The sequence below is a fragment of the Echiichthys vipera genome, assembly GCF_963691815.1.
Source record: "Echiichthys vipera genome assembly, chromosome: 8".
Taxonomy (NCBI): Eukaryota; Metazoa; Chordata; class Actinopteri; order Perciformes; family Trachinidae; genus Echiichthys; species Echiichthys vipera.
The window spans coordinates 20,188,436-20,202,634 of record NC_139833.1 but is presented as its reverse complement, the minus strand read 5'-3'; the positions used below and the strand labels follow the sequence as shown (position 1 = coordinate 20,202,634).

General features: G+C 41.1%; 1 protein-coding gene across 1 annotated transcript in view; it reads right to left on the bottom strand.

The window, feature by feature from the left end:
• grik2 (glutamate receptor, ionotropic, kainate 2) overlaps window positions 1-10,197 on the bottom strand; it is a gene marked incomplete at its 3' end in the record, with an annotated part of 251,776 nt that extends 241,579 nt beyond the window's left edge. The window contains exon 1 of the mRNA XM_083919135.1: window positions 10,072-10,197. Coding sequence (XP_083775261.1) covers window positions 10,072-10,189 — 118 coding nt within the window. The 5' untranslated portion in view covers window positions 10,190-10,197. The remainder of the gene's footprint in view (window positions 1-10,071) is intronic.
• Window positions 10,198-14,199: the final 4,002 nt, after the last annotated feature.

Here is a 14,199-nt window from a genome sequence, read left to right as displayed (position 1 = left end):
TGGGTTTATATCAGGTTTATCACCCTGCTATTACTGCAGCATGACATCCAAAGATGGAAGCTGAATGCTTTGGCAACAGATAAAGGTTGTACTGACGTCTTCATCTCAAGGTCATGAAGCAGCCTTTGGCTTTGTCGACACTGCCTTCTGTTAATTGAGTTACAGAAAAATGCATACACATTTTACAATAAAATGTAATACCACTTTTGAGTGAAAGACTTCTCTTGCAGAACACTTACTGGTGGAAGAAGTGCTGATGGCAGAGTATATAAACTACATTTACACTGCAGAGAGGCATAATGCACACAAAGGCACTTGAGGAACAGCAATGAATTTCAGTCTATATATATAAGAGACCTGCACAGCTTTACTGGGTTTGACCAGGTGCACATTTGCTCATATGTTAGAAAACTGCAAAAGTGTGTCAGGTAAAGTCTGGGCTTTGAAGTCGACAAACAGTAAAGTACGAAAAATCTAATTTGATTGTGAAAACTGAAACGTTTCCCATTAATCTGCAACAGCCCAATGATTTACTTTTCTCAACAATATGCTTTGATCATTTTCATTTATTTTTTGTTTTTTCATTAAATGGACTTGGATTACAATAATGGCATTTGCAAAATAATAGTTGTGTCCTAGACTTGACACTGATAAGTCGAGCACCAAATACCTGCTCCGCATTCAAAACAGCGAAACGGGCAGGAATTGATTTCCCCTTTTAAAGGTATCTCCCTATTAAAAACATCCTCCTTAACACAGTTCCATCAAATCAGATTAGTTTCTTCTGATTGAGGTCAAATGTAGTTCAACCACCACGCTTCTAATTGAAATGATAGCTTAGTTCCTAGCTTCTGATAACCTCGACTTCAAACACTTCCTCTAATTCAGCTTTCTAATTCAAGTAGGGAAGATGTAGAGCTGGTAAACAAATTACCAGAAAATCTTCCTTTTGAGCATGATGATCTGACTCTTTCTGCATCGAGTGCATACTGAATGGAGCATCACGTTTTGGCAAAGCACTACAGGGGGGCTCCAATAGGATTGGAGACTGTGAGATCCTGAACAGAGACAATGAAGAGCTCTTTTGAATGCAACAGCTCACACTTTTGCTGTACAATAGTCGTGCTGCTGTTGGATTTTTCAATTCACAAACTCAGCCTCCATCTGAGTTTATGTGAAAGGAAGATTTCAGCATTTGAGGAAGTAGAGGCGGAGATGTGTTAGCCTAACTTAGCATTGACACTGCAAGGGGACACAGCTAGCCTGTAAAACTACACCAATCAGCACCTCTAAATGTGCATGTATTAACCTTGACATGAACAGAAAAATAAACAACAGCTGGGCACAGCTTCCAGGGTTCTTGCCAGGTTTGGTACCACGTTGCCTGTACAGAGACCCGTTGACCTCATCTGGCAACCCAACCAACAGCAGAGTAAAGGTCCATGTGATTTTTTTTAGTAGAAGTAGTAATTTATTCATGCATTTTGAGTTCAGGTATATCTCTGATTGGGTCCAAAACCGTGGACTTGTGAGGTCTTCTAAAGCTAGGCAGATGTTGTACTTTGTAATAGTCCTTCACATTTACTCAAACTAACAGTAACATTTGAATCTGTGTTGTACATCCGGAATGTATGACCTCTATGTGTCCACAGCAATTCCCAATGTGGAAAACATGTCCAATCCAGTCTCCTGGATGGGCGAACTGGGACTCAGTTTGCCGTTTGTCTGTTAACTGCTAATTATTGGTTAACAAGAGTTAACCGGTAATAAAAAAAAGTCCAAATAAGCATCTCTAAAAGGAAGCATAACTTTAATTGCAGTTTGAACAGAGAGCAAAGAAGAAAAAGGAATAATATAGAGCCACATGGCTGAGAGATGTAGACAGTATGGTCTGTTGTAGGCTTTGGCAAAGTTCAGTTTTATTTTTATCACAGCACAGTCTCAGTCGACTACAGTAAGCTACATTTGCCATGTGCCCCAGCTTCATCAAAATGTCAAACAACCGCAGACCTACAGGAAATTCATCCCGATTCTTACTAATGGGCAACCATGTTAGAGTTCAAATCTGTCTTAATCAATACAGTGTCTTCCCAGAATAAGATAGACATCCAACATTCGCAGTTCTTCTGTCATCCGACAGATAAACTGTTGTTCATCACTTAAATATATGTTACTACACATCAACCAACAAGATAAAGAGTTGTTGATAGGTACGTATTGTCACTTTGGACAGAGCCAGACTAGCTGTTCCCCCACTGCTCCCAATCTGTATGCTGACTCCTGAGTCCAGCTCTTGTCTCTCTGTCGTGTCTTTTACTTGTCAGAACAGACATTGGATTGATCTTCTCATCTCACTTTCCAACATATGGCAAATAACCATATTGCTCAAAATGTTGAACCAATTCTTAATTTACAGTTGCATCATCTGCCTCGTGCATTGTGTGTTTTTTCAGTGCGTTGTCTCTGCTGGGTTCTGTATTATACCCCAGAGCATTTTTATCGTGGTCCCGGCTGAATCTTTAACATGCTGCTTGGATACATATTTTAATAATGCTCCCCCACAGAGCCTTTGCTGCCAAATACTATAAATTATCCACTCCCCTTTGATGTAAGCCTTTCTGACTGGACTGCAATTCATAATCCATAACCTGCGCCATTTTTTAAACCTTAACCATATTTTCTTTTTTTTTCCTTCCATTATGAGTATTGATTATGTTCAAGATTTCATCTCTTCACTAGAAAGCATGATGTAGCTTCAGTTAACTGGATATGCTGCTCTTCAATACACACCCACAGGGGAAACTCACGCCTCCAACGGCTGAATCCAAAAAGAAAAAATTGAAGTCAGCACATTACACCTGGTACACACACACACACACACACACACACACGCACACACACACACACACACACACACACACACACACACACACACACACACACACACACACACACACACACACACACACACACACACACACACACACACAAACACACATTACAGTGGACCTGTATACCTGCATGTTCAAGAGATTCTACATTCATGTCGTATTGTATTTTCTGTCAACAAGGACTGCAGACTGGGAAAAGGTGTTCATGTCATCATTCTCGTGGAAATATAAGGAGGATATGTTGCAGGGTTTTACCTCCCATGGCATCACAAATGTAGGGAGTGCGACAACGAAGGCAGTTAACATAATGGGCAATCCAGCTATTGAGTCCCAATATTAAAATTTTAATTATGACTGTCATTTATTGCAGGTTGTTCTACTGTACAGCAGAACTTCTGACAAACCAAAGCTAGAAAGAGAAAGAATTGGTGTAAATTAAAACAAGATAAAAAAAGGGAACGTCAAGTATTATAACTGTATTTATTTAGAATTAAATGTATAATTTGTGTGACATGTACGGACAGAGGATTGTCTCCAGACGGTTAAGAGGCAACAGAGTGGCCCTAACAACATCTTAACATCTCAAATGAAACCCAATTTACCCCTGGGGCTAAATAAAGTATTCTGATTATTGTATTGTAACGTTTAGGGTTAATTTGTAAGGTAGTGGCAAAGATGCCAGGTTTGCATATCTTACTGTAAAAAGGCTATTTTGATGGAGAGTTAAGAAGCGATGAGATACCTGACCTGGTGATCTGGCACCACTCTGTATGCTGTAAACACATTGTCAACTTGCTGCAGCCCTGGCAGGAGCATCTGTGTGATAAATGAATGGTGGCTCATTTAAAGCAGTTGATGTATAGTTTTGACCGATTTAAACATCCAAGAATTTTCACCTTCTAACAGTCAACTGATTTCATTTCAGGTGAAAGGTGTTTGCTAAATCCTGTTTGTTGACCAATTTTAACATTATGTAGTAATATTAGTGTAAGGGGAAAGCAAAAATAAATAAGAGTGTGTACCTGCGCATGTGTATGACATAGTGTTCATAAAGACAGCAGTGCATCAATTTTAAAACCTCCACCCCCTGGTAGACTTTATATCAAGGCCATATAACCATTAACAAACCAAATACATACAACATAAATGTGGTCATGAGAATAATAGATGCATCATAAACTCAGTCCAGGAGATAACCCACTCCACACAGGCTGGGAAAGAGTCCATTATGCAACTGAAAAGGATTATAGTTTATGTTTATTTGTATTTAAAAGGTCAGAAGTCCGGCTTTTGACAGATAAAAAAGTTGGGTCTGTGGTGAATGAGTCTCACATTTCCAGAGGTAAGAGGCTATTCTTCTTCACTGTTCTTACAACTTACCCCTCATGATCCGTATAAGACATAGGGGCATTTTTTTCTCTATTACAACTGCAGTGATATATCTGGTCATATGTTTTGCATAAAGACTATGATATTGAATCCTTGCTGATTGGTACCTGCAGATGTTCTCTGAGTACACGGTGCTGTGTATGTTCATGTTACCCCCTCCCCAGCCTCTTTGTCTGTACTGAAGTGGATAAACATGATGGAAGTGATTTTCCCATCAGACTTTCTCTCCTTCCACCATCTGTCACTGCCAGACTCTCTGAAAGCTTTAACTTTATTTGTGCTGATGGATATTGTGCTCCTCCACCTAGTAGCAGACAATTATAAACCATGGGTTCTACATTTTATTATTCTTGCTTTGGTAGTCTAAGTTATAGACTTTCCCAATTTGCCTGTAAAGGACAAAAACGACAGGCTGTTCTCATGATGTTTTGGTAAAGTAATGCGCAGTAATTCATATGTATTCAACATATTTATTGTGTGTGTATTCCCCATAGTGAAAGCATGTGACGTAGTATAAAGGCTTATTTATGCTCTGCGTTAGATACACACACGGATACGGAAGGAGCCTTCTGTCCGTACTCTGCGTACATTTCGTCCGTATTTCTGCACGTATCCTGCAAGCTTGTGGATGCGTACCGATATGGACCAAACGTTGCAGTACCACCGGAAATCTTAGGGGCAGTATGGAGCATTGTACACAAAATGTGCCGTGAATAGCAGGTACGAGCAAGTCATCAAATACTGAAAGTGACTGATCTGTCGTCAATTTTTCTCTGTTAAACCAATGTATGGAATTCCCCGTCCACACTCCGTGATGTACTTAGTGGTCTCAAACACCACCGCCATCTACAGCGCTGCCTGCCATTTCGCTCCTTCTCAATAGACGCAGGGTCATGTCTCCTCCATTGTCGTCATGTTTGTTAATGTCATAAACTCTTTTTTTTTAAACTTTATTGGAGTAACTTTTGAATCTTAAAAACGCCCTCAAGAGGATGTACTGCTCAACGTCAATTCCAATGTTAAGGACGGATTAAAGCATGAGGGCAGTGACTAGAATACTAGATTAGAATGTTGATAACGTACGTCACGATTTTCGTATGAAATGGGAGCAGAAATGAGCCTTAAGACAGCGATCTGCCATGCAAGGAGGTAGGTTTGGGTGTTGACTGGTTCCTAAAACACAGGACTTTAAGCCAGGGGAGTGGGGTTCAATTCCCGTCTGTAGTAAACCAATCCACGGCCTCTTTTCTGATCCTAACCAAGTGTTTTTCATGCCTAACCCTAACCCTGTCACCTTTTCTTGACTAAAATCGGTCACGTAACAATTAATTGTAATTTGGTATGTACGAAGAATATGTTAACAACATTTACTGTCTTAGAAAATCAGAATGGATTATAGTTTGTAAAAGGCTGATGTTTTCCTCATCCTTGCTTTGCAGTGCATGGAAAGACCAAGACCAAACGCATGTTGGGCCTTTCCTACTTAAATCTACAAACACAGGTTTATAGTTGTTGTTTTTTTTAAACTGCTCAGCAGAGCTTCTGGCCATTGCACGTGTCATTCAAACAGGCAAAAATGGTGCATTTGCTGGGGACTATTTTCAGTTATGGATTAATCTACATTTTGTTCTTTTGTCTCCTGGTATTTTAATTCTTAACATCTTGTAGCTGTCTTCAGACAACTCTTCCGCCTACAGCTGTATTGATGAACTGGAAAGCAAATAGGGAAATTAGCTTGCTCATTGAAGGATGCTGTGATTATTACCTCCCATTTCATACCTAATGCTCTCCACTGCGCAATGATCCGCTTAGCCACCCATTGTTTTCAAGCAGCTCGCATTTCACAGCAAATCTCCTTATTTACAAGTCATTGGTGAGGCGGGGGCTGGAGCCTGAAGGATAATGTCAACTTTTCTGTTCAGTTATTGACAGGCAGCCTTCTCAGAGAGCCAGTTATTTTCTAAAGAGGGTTTTTCTGGCCTCGACCTGCAACATTTAGCTCCTCTGCCCCATTAGATAGTGACCTTCATGCTAATGCCAACCAAGGCAGCCAACACCAATGCACCTGATCCAATCTCTTCTGCAGAGAGCACTGAGACATAAAGCACCTGTATAAATTGATGCATTTATAGATACACAAATACTGCTTAAAATTTCTTATTTTGTATGTAAGGAAACTCCTTGATATATTTTTTATTTAATCTATGATTTCCCATACTGTCTGTTAGTTGGACAACTTCTTTGACCTAAACGTTTCTAAAGAGGTGATCCGTCTGCTTTCCACCACCAACTCATGCAGTGAATGTGTGAAAAACATTCTGCTGTATTCCTGTGAAGTGACCCTGAACACGGCTTCTCCTCAACAGAAGTAATCAAATTTCCTGACCTCACTTTTCTGCAATGTAACTCCTCAAAAACTCAAACATTTCAGCAGACCCAACAGGCTAGAGTCATAGTTACAGAGCTTGCAGGTCACATGTTGCCGTGGTTCAATCTATCACTGATCTGTATCAAGCTTTTTCTTCAATGGGCTCTAAGTTAGAAGTTAGAGGTTTTCTATCATCAGAGGATGTAAGCATGTGAGTCTCTGTGTTCAATGAACCCAACTGCCTAACTAGAGAATGTCTCTGTAATCACACTAGCAACAAGGCTAAATCGGGCCAGTGGCCTAAAAGGAGGCAATGGTCACTTCCCTACTTCCTATCTACTATTGCCACCGCAATTGGTCAGATCGAACTCATTTTCAAATTGAATTCATATTTTGATCTCAACTACGCACCTGTAACATTTCATGACTGTATCTTACATGTTAGCGATGTTATCGTGTTGACAAATAAACACCTAGAAAAGTACTCGGTGTGCAGGACCACATTTTGCCATGAGCAAGCACATGCACACGCACACACACACACACACACACACACACACACACACACACACACACACACACACACACACACACACACACACACACACACACATACACACACACACGCACCAAAACACAAACACAAAGACAAACACAGACTGACAAGGTGAAAACAATACCAGCATCACTGTCGGGGCTGGTAACAATCACACCATGTGAGTTCTTACCCTGCTTCTATGTCTTTATTCCCTGCACAGTTTTTGAAAAATCTAATCTATATAGCTCTGCTCCAAAGGTCTTTTACGAACTCAGAATGTAATAAAAAAAAAATATTTTTCTTATATAGAGAATTGGTCAGATTGTTTAAAAATCTTAGGCCGTTTTTCCTTGTGCTTGAATTTCAAAAATGGAAAACCATAGTTCTTCAAAAAAATGAGTTTAATCATTTGCAGACTCCTACAGTATTTAGAAAAAAAGCTGTTATGGTCAAAACACATCCAGAAATGTACTGTAATGTTATTCAATGATTATTGAATTAATAGTATGTCATTTATACGTCAAAGCTTCTCCTTAAGCTGAGGAAATCCCATACATGAAGTCAAAATCCAATTGGTGGAGTTAAAGAAGCACAGTTTTGATAGTGGATAGGGAGAAGATAAGGTCTAAGACAGCTAACATTGTGAGGTTCATACTTAAAGAAACATTCATCTAATAGCACTCAATAACACACCTACATTTCTGAAATCTAGGGATTTTACTCATCACGAGGAGTCTCAGAAATTAACGATGATGTCAGGGACAGATGACTGTATGACAAAATCAGGGTTTAAGAATTCACATTTTTAACCGAAAGCCTCACTTGGGGGTGCAGTAATTGAAAGACATTGGCCTGCACCAGGGCAGGATGGAGACACTGTTGAGTTGCATCGTGGGAAGCGTAATGTAGGATCCACTGTTTCTGGAGCTGGACACATACTAGGGACTAAAAGTCAGGATATATCAGCCACTGCTGCTTAGATTTTGAGCATTCAATACTAAACAGCTGGAGTGCCTGTTTAATGTTTCCATTTATTTATATTCTGATCCATCTTCTCTCTTTGCAGCTCAGGCTAACTGAGAATGTTTTCACAATTCAAACTGAAATCTGTCACAATCCATGATGAAACCATAAAAACACACACTGAAGGCCACCGGTTGTCTACTGAACAAATTTGTCAACACACATGTGGCTGGTAGCTGATGAAAGTACCTTGGCAAAGGAAGAGAGAAGGAAGGAAAGTAATCACGAGACATATTTTCCGACAGAGAAAATTCAAGTTATAACCATCCAGCTTCAGCCTTCTGACTCTGCCGCTGTCAAATACAGGCTTGACCGAGGAGCGTTAAAGGACTGTGATAAAATAATGGGGTGTAATGGGGTACAAGGTGTTTCCCTCACCACACGGTATTCCCTTCTACGCATGGACTGAATGAGTCGCAGTCACCGCAATGTAAGGCGACTGCGACTTTACTGACAAGCTGGAGGTCCAAAGGATTTCATCTATCTCTCCATCTACACTTTGATTCAGATCCTACAGCTTCATCAGCATCTGCATTCATGAATTAAAGAAATGTACATTGTGCATTTAATTACTGGGGATTTTTCTTCTAGAAAAAGTGACGATCAGTGATGTTTCTCTCAATCCATACAAAAACTAACACAGTTGGATTTTTCAGCACAAAGTAATCCTGTCAATATTAATATGTGTGCACTCTACATAGCAGTACTTCTGTATCTGTGTGCATTATTACGATTGTGGTGTGTGTTTGTGCACCCGCATTACTTTGTTTTCTTACTGAAATACACGACTGACAGGATAATTTAAATCGAATGTTCTATTCTAATGACTTTGTTTCTGCAGTGTTTTTCTGACGTTGTATTCTGTGGTTGAAGCCATAGTGTGTGATATGCAAGTCAGTGGTCTTAACCTCCTGCCAACCACTGGCCCCAGCATTACAAAACATTCACTCATTCAAAACAAGACCCAAATTATTCATGAGACATCTGGAATAAATCCCTTCTGTAAAATGATACAGCTGTGAAAAAAATGTGGACCTGGGATGGAATATTTCCTTTGTACGCATTGGAACAAACTACACTCCCATAAAGTGGTGAAATATGTTTTTTTCACCTACTTTAAAGCTGAAATTATTGTTCAAAAGATCATCCAAAAAATGTCCCTTTCAACATATTTATCATGTTTCTGAAATATGGAAGAGGCGTGTTGGCACATTATTAAAATTTATGTTGTGTATTCTTTTTTTTTAATTAGAAAAGTGAAGCTAAATGTCTTGATTACAAATACACACACACACACACACACACACACACACACACACACACCAGTAGCACATTTAGTAATACTGTGCATATTACTTTTTGTGTGAATAAACATAAACACCATACAGTAGCATCACAGCTGAAATGGCCACAAGTGTAGCACACACACTCAAGTGGCTGACATGAACTCATAAACAGCTGACACTGTGCACACACACATGGGGGTTGTAGTAGTGTGAGGGTAGGTGCTATATGCAAACCTTTTATATTTGAAACTTTCCAAAAGGCAACAGGTTACAGGATGCCACCGTATGGATCATTTGTATAGGATTCATTTCTCTTTCTGGCAGCTTTTCACTATGGTACTGCAGGTCTTGTGCCAACTCTTTGGATACACTACTCTCCTGCTTTTACTCCTAAAAAACGCCCCATTACACAGCAAATAACACTGAGAACAGCAACTTTCCCAGAAGTGAGGAAAGGGAGGGAAAGTGAGTCTCCAACAGGTCGGGGCTGAGAGCAACATGCTTTATGGGGATGGAAACACACCAATCAAACTTTTAGGGGCTACGTGAGATGAAAAAAAAGAAGAAGTAGCTCACCAAATCTCAAGACGTGTGGCATCCCATGAGAATATCCCACACAGTGTAATAGCAGCAGTAGAAACCTGACGGTGCACCTGACCCTCGCGTTAAGTATCAGCAGGTATGTAATCTTCATGGTGCTTGTGTTATGCACAGGATTTTTATTCCCTGAATCGGTATATTCCCCAGAATTGTTCTCTCTTTAACATGAAGCGAGGCGGGCGGGTACCACCGGCGGACTGGGGGACGGTTTCCCCACATCCATTTAGCAACAACAAAAAAAAAAAAAGAAAAAAAAAGCACTGCGTGTCCAGCTCACTGCGCCAAGCAGAAACAGCCCTCCGACTCAGCTGAGGAAGATGACGGTGGAGGTGGTGGTGGTGGAGGTGGCTGGGCATCCATGTTAGTCAGTGAAGAAAGCCATCTACTGAAAGACACAGGCAGAGATTGGAGAGAGGGGGGTGAGAGGGGGCAGAGCGGAGATCCAGCGTGACACAAGTGAGAGTGTGTGTGAATGAGTGAAGCGGCGGTCTCAGCAGCCTCGCCAGCCCCGAGCTCCTCCTGCTGCACTGCCGCACAGCATCTGACGTCGAGCCAACTCTGGTAGCGGGGGAGCGCACAGGGGTGGATCAGGCATGTTTCTCGGCCGCCGCTGACCACACTTCAACCCTTGATCTATATCGCCTGCTGAAATTGTGATGCCCCCCCTTCCTCAGATTCCCTTAATGTCGTGTCCCAGCAGCTAGCCGCCGCTCTCCGGTTTTCCCTCAGATTTTTCCCTCGGTTCGGTTCAGTGGCCGTTACTGGCAGCAGGAGCGCCGCCGTATAAAAAGCCAATCTAAGAATTTGAACAGATCGCCTGTGTTTGATCGGGGTCACTCGAGCTTGGACTCGTGTGTGAGGGTGCTCCATGAAGCAAACCTGTCACTGTGAACTCAACATGATGAATAGCCTCTGCACCCCCCCCCCCCCTTTTTTTTTTCTTTTTCTTTATTTCAGCACTGTTAAGTATTTCATTTTCTACTTTTCCTGCGACTGAGAGTGTGCAGCGCCGTTAGATAGGAGCCAACATTACACTTTGAATTTAATTGTCCGAATTGTGATCGTAAGAGGTGCCGGTATCTGATCCGGTTGAATTACTGACCGCGCAGACGTGGTCTGAAAGGCGAAGACATGTAGCTGTCATGTTCAATATTTCCTCCATAGACTGGACTGTGGCCTCTAACCTGTGATTTACAAATAAATATCAAAATTCGCTCGTTTTTCCTGCATATATAGATATAGAAGCACACATTCATTTTTTGCTCTATTTTTGCCAAGGTCGGTAAATGGTCCTGCAGAGTTTTTTTTTCAGTCAAATTCTGGGTGGTTAATCTGATGCTTAATTTATAAATCTTACATACACCTTCTCCATACTTCACAACTTATACTGGATCAAGAAGGTTGCACATATAGAGGTCAAGCTGATCTTAACATGGTCCAAAAAAGAGTGGCAAGCTTGTATCTACTGCAAGCTGTCAGCACTAAATTAAAATTAACAAAATTGCCAGGAAGACTTTAAGCTTTATGATAAAATATCCTTCCTTCCCGTGGCATCTTCAGTTATGTTATTGAGAAGCAAGACAGCCTCCAAAGATGTAAACAGCTTCATATTTAGGCCACAGCTGACGGAATTTGTTTAAAACGAGGCTTTGCTTTGAGGTGTTCTCAGCACCACGGACAGCGAATTCTGTCTTGATCAACCTTCGCATTGAGAGGGTTTCAGCACCATGGGCAGAGACTCCGCTCCCCGTGTGGTCCTATTTCTTATAAGTTGTTTTCTCCCTTTTTTTAAGAATGCTTGTTTTGTTAGATTTTTTTTTTTTTACATAAGCCGCACATTTTAGACGTTGTCAGTAGGTTTCCTGAGACTAAAAGCACGATAAAAACCTATATCTGATAGTTGTTTGTCTCCAAACTTGCAATAATTAAAGCGGTGCAGTATTTAAACGTACATAGAGGTCATAATAGGAAGCAGCAGCTCTGAACTTATATCAACAACACAATCCGCAGTTCTGATATCCGTGCATAGCGGCAAAGAAGGTGTTTATCGAGTCTGCAGGGTTGCCAGGTGAAAAAAAAACAGTTGGCTACAGTGTGTATACTCATCTCAATGTTTTGTATTCATCTTTGTTTTACAGATAAGGCTAAAGCACAACATATGCCTATTTGTACACGTGAAAAGGACTTTAAAACAGGCTTAGCGGAGCCCCAACCCTGCAGAATATTAAAGTTAATTTAAAACTAATGTGCTCCTCAACTATGGGATTTAAATATGCGGCTCGACTCCGCGAGTTCCCATCCAGCATGAACTACAGACGTTATCTATGGATCATTCATAAAGGCTTTACGGTAGGTATTTAACAACCCTCATAATGTCTTTCAACCCCACAACAGTGAAGGCATTAGCCCGGGAAGGAGGAGAAGGAGGAGGAGGAACCCGAAAAGGTGACAAGCGTCTCCAAATAGAGGTCGGGCAAAGACACGGGAGGTCATATATCTCCAAGGCTTATTAAACCATAAGTCGGAGCCTATTCCTGAGACATGTAGATGATATTTTCGCTCTGTGTGCGCATGCTAAAATCGCCTTTGCCTTTCTAAACTCACGGATGAACTTCAAACCTGACCGGTCAGGTGCGTAACGGTGTTTTCTGCGCGTTTTGCCGGTTAGAAACGAGGGTACAAATCCCGTACCTCGGCCTCATATGTTTAAAAATATATCAACTGTTCCTGGAAAGATGTAACGTGCAAAAAAATAGACCAGTAAAATATGTAAATGTATGTAAAGTTTAAAAGAATGAGCTTACCCTAGGTAGAGTTGGAACAGGGAAGAGTCACCAGAGCAGCACAAAGAAGTTGATTTGTTCTATGGAGGAGCCGAGTCGCTTCCCTCGCACTTGCATCTGGTAGCGCTGAGCTCCGGCCGTAGGGGAGACACGCCTCCTGTTGGACGACAGGACGCACTGCTTAAAGCAACAGGGGGGGCACACACCGGACCAGGGAACTCACCGACATCGAGTTTGCAGTTTTCCCCTGCGGAGGACACTGGGTGTCAGTCACATTATAATCCTTTATCGGCTGAATAGTTCAGCTCTGACACCCCTGTGGACATTTGCACTCTTAGCAAGCATACCATCCTATGCAGATCGTTACAATGTGGGAACAGAGGTGCTAAATGGGTGTAAAATTGTAGTACAGTCTAAGCTACAGACTGAGAGAGCCCCCGGCTGATCCGATCCGTCAGGAATCTTTCAGGAATCTGAAGAAATGCGCCATAGTGTGGGATATAATATCAGTGTTTCCTCTAAGACTATTCTGAGGTGACCTTTATCAAATAGTTATACTCCGACAGCTGTCATTTCCCCACAGATCTAATTGACACATTTAATGGAAGCAGGGGGAAGTTTCACTTCAAGTCAAATATGCGTTTATACAGAGTTTCAAAAAGGAATGGGATTTGGTGGTAAATTTTATTAAATGTGCCGATTACAGCAGATCCCACTGTTTGGGCTTTCGGGGATTAACCAAGCTCTTGGTGAACCCAGCTATTTTGGTCCCTCATGCTTACTGTTTAATTTGCATTTGTGACAAGCAATGTAGACTTCAACAGTTTATAGAGTTTTGATTTATGGTGTTTGGAAGTTGTTTCAAAATAGTTTACCAAAGTAACTAAGTAAATGTGTTGTCAAAAGAGTAGAAGCAAAAGTTATCAGTGATCCAAACTGTATGCAGTTTTAGAAGCTTAGTGGTTTGTAGAAGTACTCATGGAAACAGATTCCACTGCTTGGGGTTTGGTATGTTGACTAAAGTTAACTTTCTATAAATTCCTTTGTAACACTAGAACACCATTGCCCTGTGGTTTTCACCCCAGCAAATACATGTATGTGATTTCCATTATGCTGTGTTCATCTGAGTGTCATGGGTCTCTGGGTAGCTTCAGCATTGTCTTTGAAATCTTTGATGGCATGGGTGTTTTCCTAATCCAAAACACACTGTTTTTGCTACATGCACGTTTGGGTGATTTTCACCCAGCATTAGTGATAGAAGGTAAAGTAGGTTTTTGGTAGATTCTACACAGGGAAAGGGTTATTTGTGTGCAAATGAGAC